The sequence below is a fragment of the Coturnix japonica genome, chromosome 35 (assembly GCF_054131305.1).
Source record: "Coturnix japonica strain WE chromosome 35, WE-NBRP24, whole genome shotgun sequence".
Taxonomy (NCBI): domain Eukaryota; kingdom Metazoa; phylum Chordata; class Aves; order Galliformes; family Phasianidae; genus Coturnix; species Coturnix japonica.
In genome coordinates this window covers 4,215,286-4,229,652 of record NC_140697.1, presented here as the reverse complement: position 1 = coordinate 4,229,652, position 14,367 = coordinate 4,215,286, and the positions used below count along the sequence as shown (strand labels likewise).

The window sequence follows — 14,367 nt, the reverse complement described above, 5'->3', positions numbered from 1 at the left end:
ATAGGCAAAGTTCATCTTCCCTTCAGGCAGAGAAGTAGATTACATGATCCCATAAGATGCATTCCTTCCCTATTTCTCTCCATCTCTGTGATGTACACATCTCTCCTTGGAGGTGGTACACGCACTTCATAGGTTTTCCTATTTGTATGTGGCTATTTTGCATTTCCAGTCTCACAGGCAAAGAAAACAGCAGGAACAAGTGGCTAAAATAAAGAGAAATAGAGCCTCACAATATCCTAACTGCAAGGGTAATTAAACATTCAAACAGTTCAGTAGGGTATCAGTGAAACTGATGGATTTGAAATTACTTGCATGTTTAAAACAAGATTAAATATCTTCCAAGAGGTCTGTTTTCAGCCAGTCTCAGAAATCCTGCAGCATGTGTATTCAAGAGGACAAGCTGAATTACCATAAAGATCCTCCCTGGTTGAGTGTCTTTGAGTCTGTGAATCTGAAATCCCTCTTCACAGCAAGAAACCTTTTTTATATAAATGTATACATTCACTTTCTGACTCTGAAGTTTAAAAGAAATAAAAAATAAAAAATGAAAAGACCAAAAAAAGGTTTTGTTACATTTGAGAAAAAGATTTTTGTCAAAGACTATGGAATCAATTTTTAAACGTTCTCTCCGGAGACAGGAAAAAAACATATATATTATGTAACGCTAATTTGACTTTTCCATTTCCACGGCAGTAAATAAATGACAGTGACCAAAAGCTAATTATTAAAGGAAGTGAAAGGGGCTTTTTTTCCTCCAAAAAATGTGTGGAGGTTAAGTAACACTACTTCACTGAATTCTTGAGTCACAAATGATACTTAATGAAGGGAAAAAAAGCAACAAATAAATATTACCTACATTTTTATACTTGCCTCCAAGGAACACACTGCTTAAAGGGAATTATCCAAGCATACAGAACAAAGTGCAAAATGCAATAAATATTAACAGTGCAGTGGTATCGTTGTACAGTATGACCACAGAGAAATAAACACATTTGTTTTAATCCTTAGGTTAGGGAGCTAACAGCAAAACGGATGGCAATTTAGACAGTACATTTGAGAATCACCTCATGAGCTAACAGGCGTCATACTCAAGAAGCATTTTCACAAGTACTTTAAGTGCCTGCTAGTATACAGTGTTCCCTAAAAATATATCTTGGATCTGTCTCTGAAGGTGTCTGTCTGCCAACTCAAACTATTTTTATGCTATGGGGCATGTATCATGTTTTTTGAAAATGAACTGAAGTGTGGTACTCAGAACATAATTCTAAATGATATAATGAAAAATAAAGTTTATGCTATTCTAATGAAGGAGAAGCATCTCAAGTTTGCAAATGACAAACACTGGGAGGAGTGGCTAATGGGTCAGAGAGTCATGCTGCCATCCAGAGGGACCAGGGCAGGTAGGACAAATGGGCAGCCAGGGACCTGATAAAGGTCAGCCAGGGTAGGTCCGATATCCTGAATCTGGAGTGGAACAACTCAGGCACCAACACATACTGGGGGTACCCTCCTAGAAAGCAGGTTGGCAGGAAAGGTCCCAGGAGTCCTGGTGGACAATGATGTGAACACAAGCCAACAATGCGTTCTTTCAGTAACAAAGGCCAATGATACCCTGGACTGCATCAGGCAAAGAACTGCCAGAGGGTTGAGGGAGGCAATCCTTTTTCTCCATTCAGCACTGGTGACAAAAACTGGAGTACTGGGTCCAAAACTGGGCTCCCCCAATATAAAAGAGACAAGGACACACTGGACAGAGATTAGTGAAGGGCCATGAAGATGCTTAAGGAACTGGATAATCTCGCATATGAGGAAAGGCCAAGATAGCCAGGACTGTTTAGCTCAGAGAAGTCTCATCAGCATGTACAAATACCCAAAGAGAGGCTATAAAGAAAATGGAGCTAGTAGTACCCAGTGAGCTGCCTGGATGTGGGGCTGAGCCCCCTGCTCTGGGTGGCCCTGCTGGGGCAGGCAGGGATAAAGTGGCAGGAGGTACCCCTAACTTCAGTTATTTTGTGACTCTGTATTTGCACATTTGCATCTTACTATGATTAAAAAAGAAAAATAGGAGTACAGTCACAGAATGATTTTAAAGCTACCATGTATACTACAGAGAAATGACTTACTGACTGGCCAAGCAAATTAGGTGCTTTTTACTGCCCCAGTACAAAGCTTTCTACCTTATTAAAAGACAGGAATTACACAACAAAAGAAGTAATGCCTGTCTTGCATTTTTGTCTAGTGTGGTGTTTTTTCTTTCCTGCAAAAAAGAATCTTAAGACAGGTATAAGATACCTACTGACATTTTTAGGTCAATACACTTTCACAGAGTCTAAGATATTCTGATACAACAAAAATAGGCAATCTTCACAAAATTTTGAGATACCAGAAAAGCACGCTTTTTTTGCGAAGAGCCAGTGTATTCAGTTACAATATATATCACAAAATATAAGAGTGGTTCTCGGCATCTTTTTCAACTGTGGATGAGATCATATCATTTGAAATGGTAAATCCCACTCTCTGCATAAATAGATGTCACGCACAATTTAAAAAGGTCTAAAGAAAGGAAGGATATTCCTCTCTTCCCAACAAGTATACATCTACAATCTACAATCAAAAAGAAACTCATGCTGCAGACATAATACACGTGAAGGAAAGTATAGTAGCCCCGTGGTCATCACGAGGAGTTGCCATCATAAAGCTGACTGCAGTGACAATTACCCTGAATGTGGAGCAGAACAAGGCGTAATATCACAAGCTTTAAGTGAGCAGGCAACACATTACCAAATGTCACTCAGAGATCAGATTTCAAGTGCAAGCATCCCTGAAATGCATAGGAATATTTTCACGGACCGAAAGTTTCTCTTAAAGACACAGTTTACATTGCACTGCATGAGAACATAGACTCACAGAACCGTAAGGGTTGGAAGGGACCTCCAGAGATCACTCAGTCCAACCCCCCTGCCAAAGCAAGTTCCCTACATCAGGTTGCACAGGTAGGTGTCCAGGCAGGTCTCAACTATCTCCAGAGAAGGAGACTGCCCAACCCCCCTGGGCTCCACCACCCTCACCATAAAGAAGTTCTTACGCTCACTTGTGTGCAATGCATTCCTATGCTCCAGTTTCTCGAAATTTCCCCTTTTCAGGTCTCCACACACTGCTGAAAAGAGCCTGGCCCCACCACTTTGCCCCCCCACACTTCAGATATTTATAGACCTGGATCAGGTCCCCTCTCAGGCTTCTTTTCTCAAGGCTAAATAAACCCAGTTCACTTAGCCTTTCTTCATAAGGGAGATGCTCCAGGCCTCCACTGGACTCTTTCCAAGAGATCCCTGTCTTTTTTGTACTGGGGAGCCCAGAACTGGAACTATTGGTCCTGTCTCCTCACATTTTTAATGTGGTGATTCTCACAAATATACTGCAGATCAAAGCTCATACAAATTTCCTTCCGCCTAAACCTGTACTTCCCCTGTTGAGAACATATCCCACAGATTTGGCTTATAGCACAGGATGTATATGCTGGGCTTAATTGTGCCTAACAATCAATTTGGCCAGAAGAAGGTATTTTCAGATGGGAAAAGTGTATGAACATTTGTTACGATTCCCGTTTCCCTATGCCCGATTTTAACTGTTTCTTCATGAAGGAAGGTATAAAAAGAAAGAAAAAGGAAAAATCAACATTCATTTCTGCATTAAAAAGAACATGCACTCCATTCAATCCAGTGAAATATTTCAGTTAAAAATGATACTCTGGGAATCTTGCAATGGATTTATCTTCATTCCTCTATCAGCAACAATCAAAACTGTTCTATCTGACAACATATGTATACACACTAAGTCACCACAGGAGCCCAGCAGGACGGCTTCCCAAGTACACAATGACCAAGGATATAATGGACCTGATCCATCTATTTCCTTTCCTCCATAATTGTTTTGATCATCAGCAGTTTCAGGCAATTGCTATAAACATTGAAACGTTATGTACAACACTTCCCCTTGTTTGGTTGGATTTGTTTCCCCTAGCGTGCAGCTTGATGAATTAGGAAGATGAGGGATTTTTTATTTTTTTTATTTTTATTTTTTTAAATAAGAGCAATAGGGCAGTCTGAAGTACCATAAACTTAAAATCCCAACAGTGCATACGCTTAGCATCCTTGACCACTCTGTATTCTGACAGCTATAAATAACTGTTTGGTTTTTACGAAGTAATAACAATTCCATTCTAGGATTGTGTTGAAACAGTTGTAGAGCTTTTCTCTTTTCTGTACCTCAAACATTGCCAAGAGTAAATTTCTTTCTAAAGCTGTGATTCAACTGTGATTATGTTTTTCAGAAGAATTTCAAGGTAAAGTTAAATAAGCAAGTGTGAACTTAATTAAAAATAAGCTTTTCTAGACTTCTCAAAAGTAGTCAAAAATGATGTCAAATACATAGCAACGTTAGAGGGTAGGGAACTATTTAGCACAGGAAGGTTTATAACCTCCAACCTTTCTTTCAGATAAATACAAAAAGGTCCCACCATAAGCACCTAGGCCAGTATTCAACCCGGCTTAGAGAGAGAGTACAGAGTATATTTTGGCTACATCACTTGATCCATGTATGATACGAGGTAAAAAAGGTTTATTTCCAAAGGTAAAAATGATCAGAAATTACTGTAAATAAAGTTATTCAGACCATGTAGCACCATCTGCATCACTTCCCTCAGGTACTGTATTAAAAGTCATTTTGATACAGAAGGGGGAAAAACTTTGCAACTTATGTAGGGAGAGAGAAGAAATTTTACATACATTCTCTCCCAAACAAAACAAATGAACAATCATATGAAAAACAGCTGCAGTAGTAAAACATGTTTGTCATTCACTCACAGAAGAACTGGGGAGTGCAGAAACAGCAGGAAACCCTTACCACCTGCAAATACAGTATGTCACAACAGTCCAGAGCAGATCTGCATCAAAGGTAAACTATCTGCTTACTGCATTTCAAACAGGCAATACAGTCAGTGTAAATAGGAGGTATTCATTCCATCCCACTAGATTGCATTCTGACATCCAACAAGACTTTCAAGCATGGGAAGAACTAAAACCTAATCGTTCCTTTTTGTAAAGTATTATTCAAGTGAAAACTACTAAATTACCCAAGTATTTTCAATGGAAATCTCCGCAAGAAAATATATCCACAATATTTTGCAAAACTGGGCTGCAAAAAGTAGGTGAGATTTTATAGGTAGCCTAACACACTGGCATCTACCAACATGCTGAATTTATTCACTGCTAACACTTACCCATACAGCACAAAGACAAGAATTTTACAGGCTGGTAACGACAGAGCTGTGAAGCAGCCTGCACCACTACTTTTCACAGCATATTCTAAGCAATTCTCTCACTTGGCCCTAAAATAGAATGGAACTGTCTCTAGATTACCACTTTCTCAGTTGTCAGTTCAACATATCAGTAATCCAGTTCTGGAAAATCAGACAGAATCAAAATATCTCAAAGAAAATTTAGAATGATGAATGATGTACATGAAAGTACAGTAATTCCCAGTTTGTCCAAATAGTTAATCCAGCACTGTACATTCCCTATTTCTTCTGCCTCCCTTTACCACCACACAAATAAAAAAGCAAAGAAAGAAAAACAAGGGCTTTAGTTGACTGAAGTCTTTTGACAATGAATGTAAGCTTCAGCCCTCAGAAAACATTCTAGCTTTTCTTTTCACTAAGCCTAAAATTAAAGTATGCTTTAAATGTACATTAAAAATAGCTATCATATTCAGAGAACTCTTTTCAACTTTAAATTAAAGTAGCATGCTTTGTAAAAAATGGACGTTTCTCTGCTTAGAATTTTCAAGTAATTTACTGAAACATCTTAGTAATTTTGTCTTCAATAATTTTTATAGTAGTAATACCTATGGGAAACTCTCTTACTAAAAGGAAATAGAGCCACCTAAGCCAGACGTGCAATAAATAATTCAGCTTTCAACATTAAAGTCTCATGTATTACACTTGTGTTTTTAAAATATCTTGTCATAGGCCTAGCATAAAATTCATCCAAAGCAATTGCAGATGTTTTAAATATCTAGTTATGGAAGTAAATACATAGACATTTAACCTATTATTCTACAAAGCACATTTTTTCTATGGATTGCTAACAGTTGATTTTGCTCCTGGAAATTCTTACAATAAACAGAACTACATTTCACACATTTATTCTGACAACACGGAAGATACTACAGCAACACGTACCCAAAATTACTACCAACAGGGCAGTGATCCTGCACTCAGGTGGTCAGATGGATCTTTCTCATTCACGTGACATCCTACTGACTTCACTGTTTATCCGGACATAAGGGTTCCCCTGTGGGAATCAAATGGCTAAATCGGGATATGAACCAAGGGCAGGATAAGAAGTCTTTTCCTGGATTGCCACATACTGTTCTATGGCATGTGTTTGGTGTCACCTGCCAAGGAAACAGTATGATAGTTGTAATACGAAGTAGGCCTCACTGCCTGCAGCACACGCGGTTGCTGGATGGCTGTGCCTGCTTCACTCCTCACAGCAGCCTTGCTGAAAACCTGCAAAGCTGCCAGTGCTTCTTTTGTGCCAAGTCAGAAAACACCTCTCCAACCATGAGGCATAATGCTATTTATTTACTGTTTGCACTTGCATGTGATTTCTCCTCCTACAGCTTTACCAAAGAGGAGGAACGAAGAAAGAAAAGAGATTTTATTTTCCATACTACTAATAAAAATACCTCTAATAAATAACCTTTTTTGGAAACTTATTTACTTGCTACTTTGCAAGTATCATATTTAACATGATTTGACACATTTAAACTCAATGAAAACATTTGTCTAATTAGTTTATAAATATATTTTTAAAAATCCCATCCAAGTTCTGAACATTATGCAATCACTGCTGCGAAGAGGATGACCAAGGTATGTCAACAAAGCGCCCTTTGCACCATGCCTTTTTGGATAGTTGGATTAAGATTTTGGAAACTTGCTTACTTAAAAAAAAATAAACAATAAATATTCACATACCTTAAGCTGAATGCATGTAACACTAACGTAAATAAAACCTTGCGCTGAGAGAAACCATTTAGCATCCCAGTGTACCCACTAAGATTACACATTTGTTTTGTTTTCTGAATCTCAGCATTCAGGAATTAGATTAGAGCATGGGAGAACAGAGAAAAGACTACACAAGAAACCATATGAATATTTTTCATCCAAACCCTTTATAATTAACAAATTCTTTAAAGAATAGTTCCTATTGTTCTACTATTTTAGACCTATGCTAACAGAGTAATGTGGACCTGGATATAACCTCCCAAGGAAAGAAAAAAAGGATTTGAAATAAGGCATCCCAAATTTTCAAAGGGCCCTTTCTTCCAATCTATCTGCTTGGATAATGCGCCCAGAGTGGCATTTTGTAATGACAGCAACTTTCCAACAAATCAATAGTTATTTAATTCCCAACAAGCTCTTGAGTCCATTAAACCTGATTACATTCACCCATTTCAGTTGGGTGCAGTTATTTTTCCTACACCACCACTTAATCTATAACAGGAACTTATGAGAACTTTCAAAAGCAATTTCAACATCAATCAGTATAGAGTGAAAGGCACGATTTGCTTGTAATTATTTATTGGACAGGATGGCACGGGGTCTGACTGAGCTCTGGTGTCCGACCTTCACCCCCAAATTCTAATGGATATTAAGGCCTGCTTGATGTGTTCCTGTGTAATACCGGGTCTCACTAAATTAAAAAAGAAAAACATAAAACAACAAAAAAAGCCCCCCACAAAAACAGCATCAGCTTGCAGACATTTTTTCAATACCTGATAATAGCCACTGTGCAATGCTATATTTCTTTTTTAGACACATGGCTGATATTAAGCCTGAAGTGAAGAAAAATTCATGATCTTGGAATGCCAAATGGACCTATATAAAAAAAACAACCAAACACAAAAAAACCCACCAAACCTGTTTCATGTTTTGATTCCACCTCTACACTCACCAACTATTATTGTAGCAAAAGAGAGCAACAACAATTTTAAACAAAAGCCTCTCCTCCCAAGTTAATCTGACTGACTGCTACCAAGACACAGAAATGCAGAACCACACAGTATTCTCCCTAGAGCCTTTTTATACGTAGCGGCCATAACTGCCATTTATAGGGGACACAGAGTTCATTTGGGGAATGCTTGAAAATTTTATAGGAATCCTTTCTTAGCATCTTTTTTTTTTTTTTTTTTAGCTTTTTTTTTTTTTTTAGCTTTTTTTTTTTTTTTTTACTACTAAAAATAATGGAATAGCTTTTGCTTTATTAATGTTTACATGATCCATACAAATCTCAAGTCTAACAACAGAAAATTCCACTTCTTGATAAAATCATCATAAATACAGACATCACAGCAAAGGTAAGTAAATCCAGTAATTGCCAGTTAACTTTTAAAATACAAAACTCTCACAAGCAGGATCTTGCACTCACATGACTTAAAGATACCACAGGTAATCTACGGTATATTACACACAAAAACCTACAAATCCCTCTTCATTCAGTGAGATGCATAACATATTAATTAATGCTTATTTAACACTATTCATACTTGCTGTGCTAAAACACTTAACCTAAACACATCACAGTAAGTTACTTTGTCTTATGATCTGCCGTGGGAATGCTGAGTCCCTCGGAAACACAGAAGGGATAGCAAATCCTCTGCCCTGTGGTCAACCTCGTGAAGCAAAGGCATGAATGTTAAATAGCAGACAAATCAATAGAAGCAAATATAGCTCAACTACACCATTTATTCAGCCATGAGAGATGTCAATACACAGATTAGGGTGATCCATCTTTTTGATTTCCTACTGTCTTCTCACCGAATACATGAGAGCTTTTGCTTGTATTAAAAGTGTTTGCTTTCTCAACCATAAAAATTCCAATTATTACTCTAAGTGCACTAGAGTTAAGTTGCTTGTTGGAAGCGGCCTTGCATTACCTGAACAAGTCCAGCGAAGTATGGCGCTGCCGGCAGAATCATTGGCACTCCATATGGATGTAGCAAAACTCCTTGAGACGACAACATGGTTTAAGTGATAGTATTACTCCCACTAAAGCTAAACACATCAATTGAAAGTTAGGGGAAAATCTATATACCAACTTCTTCCAAACTCAGAGCTAGAACCAAATAACTTCTGTCAGGGGCAAAGCCCACATCAGCTGTAAAAAAAAGAAAAAAATTGACGTCAGCAACTCTTAATGTTAAATTTTTCTTCAGAGACAACAGATAGAGACAACAGCTGCAAAGCTAACTCTACCCAAAAAGGAAGGTGCTATTTTGGGACCAGCTTAAATAACATGACTAACCAACTACTCTTTATCAGTTCAGATTTTTAAGTAATAAACACATACAGTTCAAACTCCCCAACCTGGATTTCAAACAGGATTAGAACTAATAATGCAATAGGGACTGGCATACACATGGCAACAGTTGCTATCAGAAGCTTTAAAAAAAAAAAAAAAAAAAGAAAAAGCAGCTTTATTATGATTGTGCAAATTACTGTTTCTTTGTATTTATTAACTGTTAAACAATATTCATGTGAGAGCTGAAACTCAAGCCTGTTACATTTCATACATACTGTTTTGATTCATTGCATTTTTCTTGCTTATTTTGAATATTTGAGCTAGCTAACAACTTCTTAGTGTAAATTATATTTTAATGGCTTTTCTAACCTTTCACAACATCTATGTTGTTGCATTTATCACAGCTTTTTGAAAAAGACGAATTTGACCTTTAGAGAATTTCATCTGTTCTCCAATTAAACTCACACCCAGTGTAAGAGATAAGGGAGGGGGGGGGAAATTCAGCCTGTTTTTTTTTCTCACTAAACAAAACAGATTTGCTACTTAATGCACTATTTGCAAGTCATTCTCTTCTACAGCTAAACATTTCTACTTTAGACAAAACAAACAATCATTAACACTCGTTATGTATGCAGTGTATATCCTCAGTTGCAGATATGGTTAATGACAAGAATTGGGCGAGATACTTTTAATTCAATTAAGAATTAAGTGTTTAAAACTTCACGTTACAAGTTAGGAAAATATATAAATCATCCTCTCCTACAGTTTCTGAATAACCAGGGTGCTCCACATCACTAACTTAAGCTACTTGATTTTGTTGCATAATTACTTTTCCAGATAACTAATTGCAGACAAGATTTGATGTGATACTCAATTATTTAATGTCACATTTTGACCGTCAGGAAAGGTTTTCAGTAATTGATTCTCATGTATCACAGCAGCTGTATTGCGTGATTTAGAAATCTAACTTAGCAGGTGCACGCTGACCCTTGTTACTAACAGCCTTACACCATTTCTAACTTTAGATGTTAAATAGTGACCCTGTATGAGGCTCTTCTTAGAGGCTGCCAATGAGCACAGCGATTGTCATGTGATGGTGTGATGTTTACCTAGATCCATTTTCTTTTTATAGAGTGGCTTCGTGTTTCTGTTGGGGATAATACTGTTCACCTCGCTGTGCTCAGCTGCTATTTATGTTTTTCTTATTGAGAAATCTATTGTTTAAATTATTAAGTAAACTACCCTGACATTTTTGCCAAAAGATTTTCTAAGATTTAAATACAATATCAGTTATATACAGAAATACAGAAGAACGTCATACAGAAATGTATCAGCAAAAGACACATGTGGGAAAGAGTATTGCTATTACAACTCATTTTAAATTATTTCACTTCTTAAAACATGTACTTCAGTTTGAACTATTACCTTTTGTTTGGCCTAACAGTAAGCTGCACTTGAAAAGAAAAGGTTTCTTTCACCTTGCAACAGAGATTATAAAATGGGTTTTGTAAACTTTACATATATGATTCCAACAGGACAACTGACATAACCACAGACTGCTAAACTGCTCTGTAAAAACCAGTTTTTGTTTCAATACATTTCTAATTAACATGATAGAAAACCTAAAGAGCAAGATGATTCATATAGGAGAAAAGCAGACTCAGGGAAATGCTCAACATTTTTATTAATTATTTTGGCTGATTAAATTTCCCACTGACAAAGTTGGAAAGTTACTGAAGATTTAAAGAACATAGATAGGAATCTATATGCACCTACAGGAAAAACTCCTCAATTATAACAGCTGTAGGGGAAACCCTTTACGTGTTGTTCAGGTAAATGGAACAACTGTGTCATAATAGGAAATAAAGAAGACTAAGAACAGGGGGGGGGGGGGAAATGGGAGGAAGAAACTTTTTAAGATAAGGGCAATTCTGGAACACTTAGGGAGAAAAAAAAAAAAAAGCAAAAAAACTAATTATGGTATGCAGCGACTCGGCACGGACTCAGATGTGAACGATCCAAATCGTTTATTACAAGTTCTCACATCCCTTATATACCTTCACAAGTTGTTATTTTCTAACTTTCCCATCCGCCCTTACAACTTTCCCAAACATCTTACATGTCAACAAAGCATTCTACAAAACACTTTTCAACTGTCCATGCAGGCACATAACCAATCAGAGCTTTGAGACTCTTCTTCTCCTTGCAGAGGTGTCCTTGGTTCTCATGCTGTTTATCTTGCTCCACAGCTGCTGCTCTGAACAGCTTTTCTTGTATTCCCACAATTCCCCCTTTTTTGTTTATTGACAAGCTACTACCATACTATAATATAATAACACTAATTATATTAATAACATAATCATTATAACTCAATCAAGGCCTCGATTGACAATACTCTATAAGTGAAAAAAGAGACAAGTCAAATACAACATAACAACATTACTGTTAAACCCACTAAAAAGAACAAACATGTTTGTACTGCAACCTAAGTTTCTGCAACCTGAAAATAAATCCATGAGGGTCCCATTGTGTTAATCCGTAACTGATCAGGAAAAGGCTTCAATTTTTATATACTCTGATATATTGATTTTTAATGACCACTAAAATTTGTGCAGTAAATGCTTTTAAGATGTTCATAACCATGCTCTACCAACTGAGTTATCTGGGCTAATAATTGATTAATGATCGCACAATTTAATGGAATATCATGCCAAATAGAACCAATTTTAGAGGACAAATGTACTAGAGTATCACTAGGGGCATTAATACTTATTGACCCTTGAGAAACAGCAAGCCATGTTGGTGGTGGATGTGACAGGTAGTGCCAGCAGGGCGTCCCCTGCTTCAAGGTGCACCTTTCCTCTCTCACCCATCACAGATTCTCTCCTGCATTCAGGGTCTGAAGGATTTCTTCCAGTTGTACACCACATCCGCATGGCCAGTGCGTGATATAGAGCCCAAGTGGAACACCTGCTTGGAAAACAGAATAAACCATCAAATTTAGTTCTATTAGCGTGCACTTTTGTCTAAAATGATGCATGGTTATATTTTCAGATCCCAATTAATTGGATGTAAAAGAAGTATCCGTTCTATGATATAGGGTCATCTCTTTGCCTGGGATTCCTTTCTAGGTTTTGTCTTTGCAAATTAAGAAAAGCTAATTAATAGGCTAATAACATCATAACCAAACAGTACTAAAACATTAAAAGAGCTATTCCTGTAGACTCTAGCATTGATTAGATCAAATCCTGTTTAATACACATCTGATCTATTACTAAAATAGAAGAAGCACACAACATCCTAGCTAATGCCTTAAACTCTAAATCTTGAGACTGCATTCACCTGTATGTGCTGTGGAAAAATACGTAAGAAGAATGAGTATCTATTGTTACATGTGCATATTTTAGACGGCCAAATTCAGGAACGTGAGTGACATCTGTCTGACACAGTTGAAGAGGTGCTGTGCCACATGGATTTGTCCGAGTCGGAGGCAAAGAGCTATCATTCAAATTATGTAGCTGATATTCAGTCATAAACACGGTGTATTGCATAGGAGAGAGGATCATTCTTAACACAGTTTTCCAATCGTGAGGGGTCATAGCGTAACTGTCACTGTTTGCAACCAAAAGATTGTATGTAAAGGCTGACTGAACTCCGAATGTTCTCACTGACTCCCTTAGCTCCTTCACTGCCTCATAAGGCAGAGATTCCAAACGGGGGACCTGATTAGGAAAGGTCTGCAACGTGTCAGCATCACTTCTTAATATTGTTTCTTTTTTGCATTGCTCTAAGACATCACAGTACGCTGTAGGGAAATTTGTCATTCCTGCTTCCTTCAAAGTATCATCAGGAGGAAATGTGTCCGATTCTCTTTCTGGATCTTCTGGACCGGGGTCACAACGATCCCCTGGTTTCGATCCGTCCGTGTCTTTAACCACGTTACACGCCGGCCGCACAGACGCAGCAGCGCATGACGTGGGGGGGGAGGAGGGCAGAAGCGGCGCGACGAGCGTCGTAGGCGGAGCGAAGGGCGAGGGCGCCGTAGAGGGCGGCAACGCGGCGAACGTCGGGGGAGGAGCGAACGGCGGGAGCGCGAAGGGGGGCGGCCGCGGCCCCTCGTCTCCCCGAATCGGGGAGGGGTCGGAGCCGCCGGTCGGATCCGGGCACGGGCCGCTTCCCGCAGCGAGAGGCAGCGGCGGGGTTGGGACGGAGGGCGGCAGGGAATGGTCGGAATAAATTCTTTCCCGTCGTGATTGCTTAATCCCTTCCATTATCCGGCTCCAAACGGGCAACAGCTTAGCAGCCTTTCTGTCTTTAGCGAGAGAAGCCTCGTAGAGTTTTGAGCCGATTTTGTCCCAAAGTTCTCCATCGAGAGAGAACTCAGTTTTTGGAAATTCAGGGACATTTTTGCTTATCCATTTAAGAAGAGTAGCTAATGCTTTAGTAGACACAGTCTTATCCTGATACGGTAACACTGACCGCAATACTTCGAGATTTACTTTCTGCTCCTTCGTTAGTGAGCTCCCCATAGTTCCCGACTGCTCACCTTCTGTCCTGCAGAACGGTGCGGGTGCGCGCAAACAGTCTCTCCGAAGTTCAGTCGGGCGACGCTGCCGGACCGGGCTCGCTCAGCCGCGGGTTGATTTGCTCCACGTGGTGGGCGCCATTTGCAGCGACTCGGCACGGACTCAGATGTGAACGATCCAAATCGTTTATTACAAGTTCTCACATCCCTTATATACCTTCACAAGTTGTTATTTTCTAACTTTCCCATCCGCCCTTACAACTTTCCCAAACATCTTACATGTCAACAAAGCATTCTACAAAACACTTTTCAACTGTCCATGCAGGCACATAACCAATCAGAGCTTTGAGACTCTTCTTCTCCTTGCAGAGGTGTCCTTGGTTCTCATGCTGTTTATCTTGCTCCACAGCTGCTGCTCTGAACAGCTTTTCTTGTATTCCCACAATGGTACATATTTTGTTGTTGAATAAGTGAGGTTCT

The 14,367-nt window shown here is 38.7% G+C and overlaps 1 protein-coding gene across 22 annotated transcripts in view; it reads right to left on the bottom strand.

The window, feature by feature from the left end:
• Window positions 1-14,367, bottom strand: part of LOC146755229 (rho GTPase-activating protein 32-like) — a 338,547-nt gene that overhangs the window by 51,035 nt on the left and 273,145 nt on the right. For 18 of the 22 annotated variants that reach the window (XM_085526244.1, XM_085526238.1, XM_085526243.1 and 15 more), the window contains one exon: window positions 8,998-9,218. In XM_085526244.1, the coding sequence (XP_085382370.1) occupies window positions 9,177-9,218 (42 nt within the window). In that variant the 3' untranslated portion in view covers window positions 8,998-9,176. Of the gene's footprint in view, window positions 1-1,608; window positions 6,351-8,786; window positions 9,219-14,367 lie in introns of those variants that run through there. The other 4 variants (XM_085526242.1, XM_085526239.1, XM_085526241.1 and 1 more) reach the window with 4 other exon arrangements.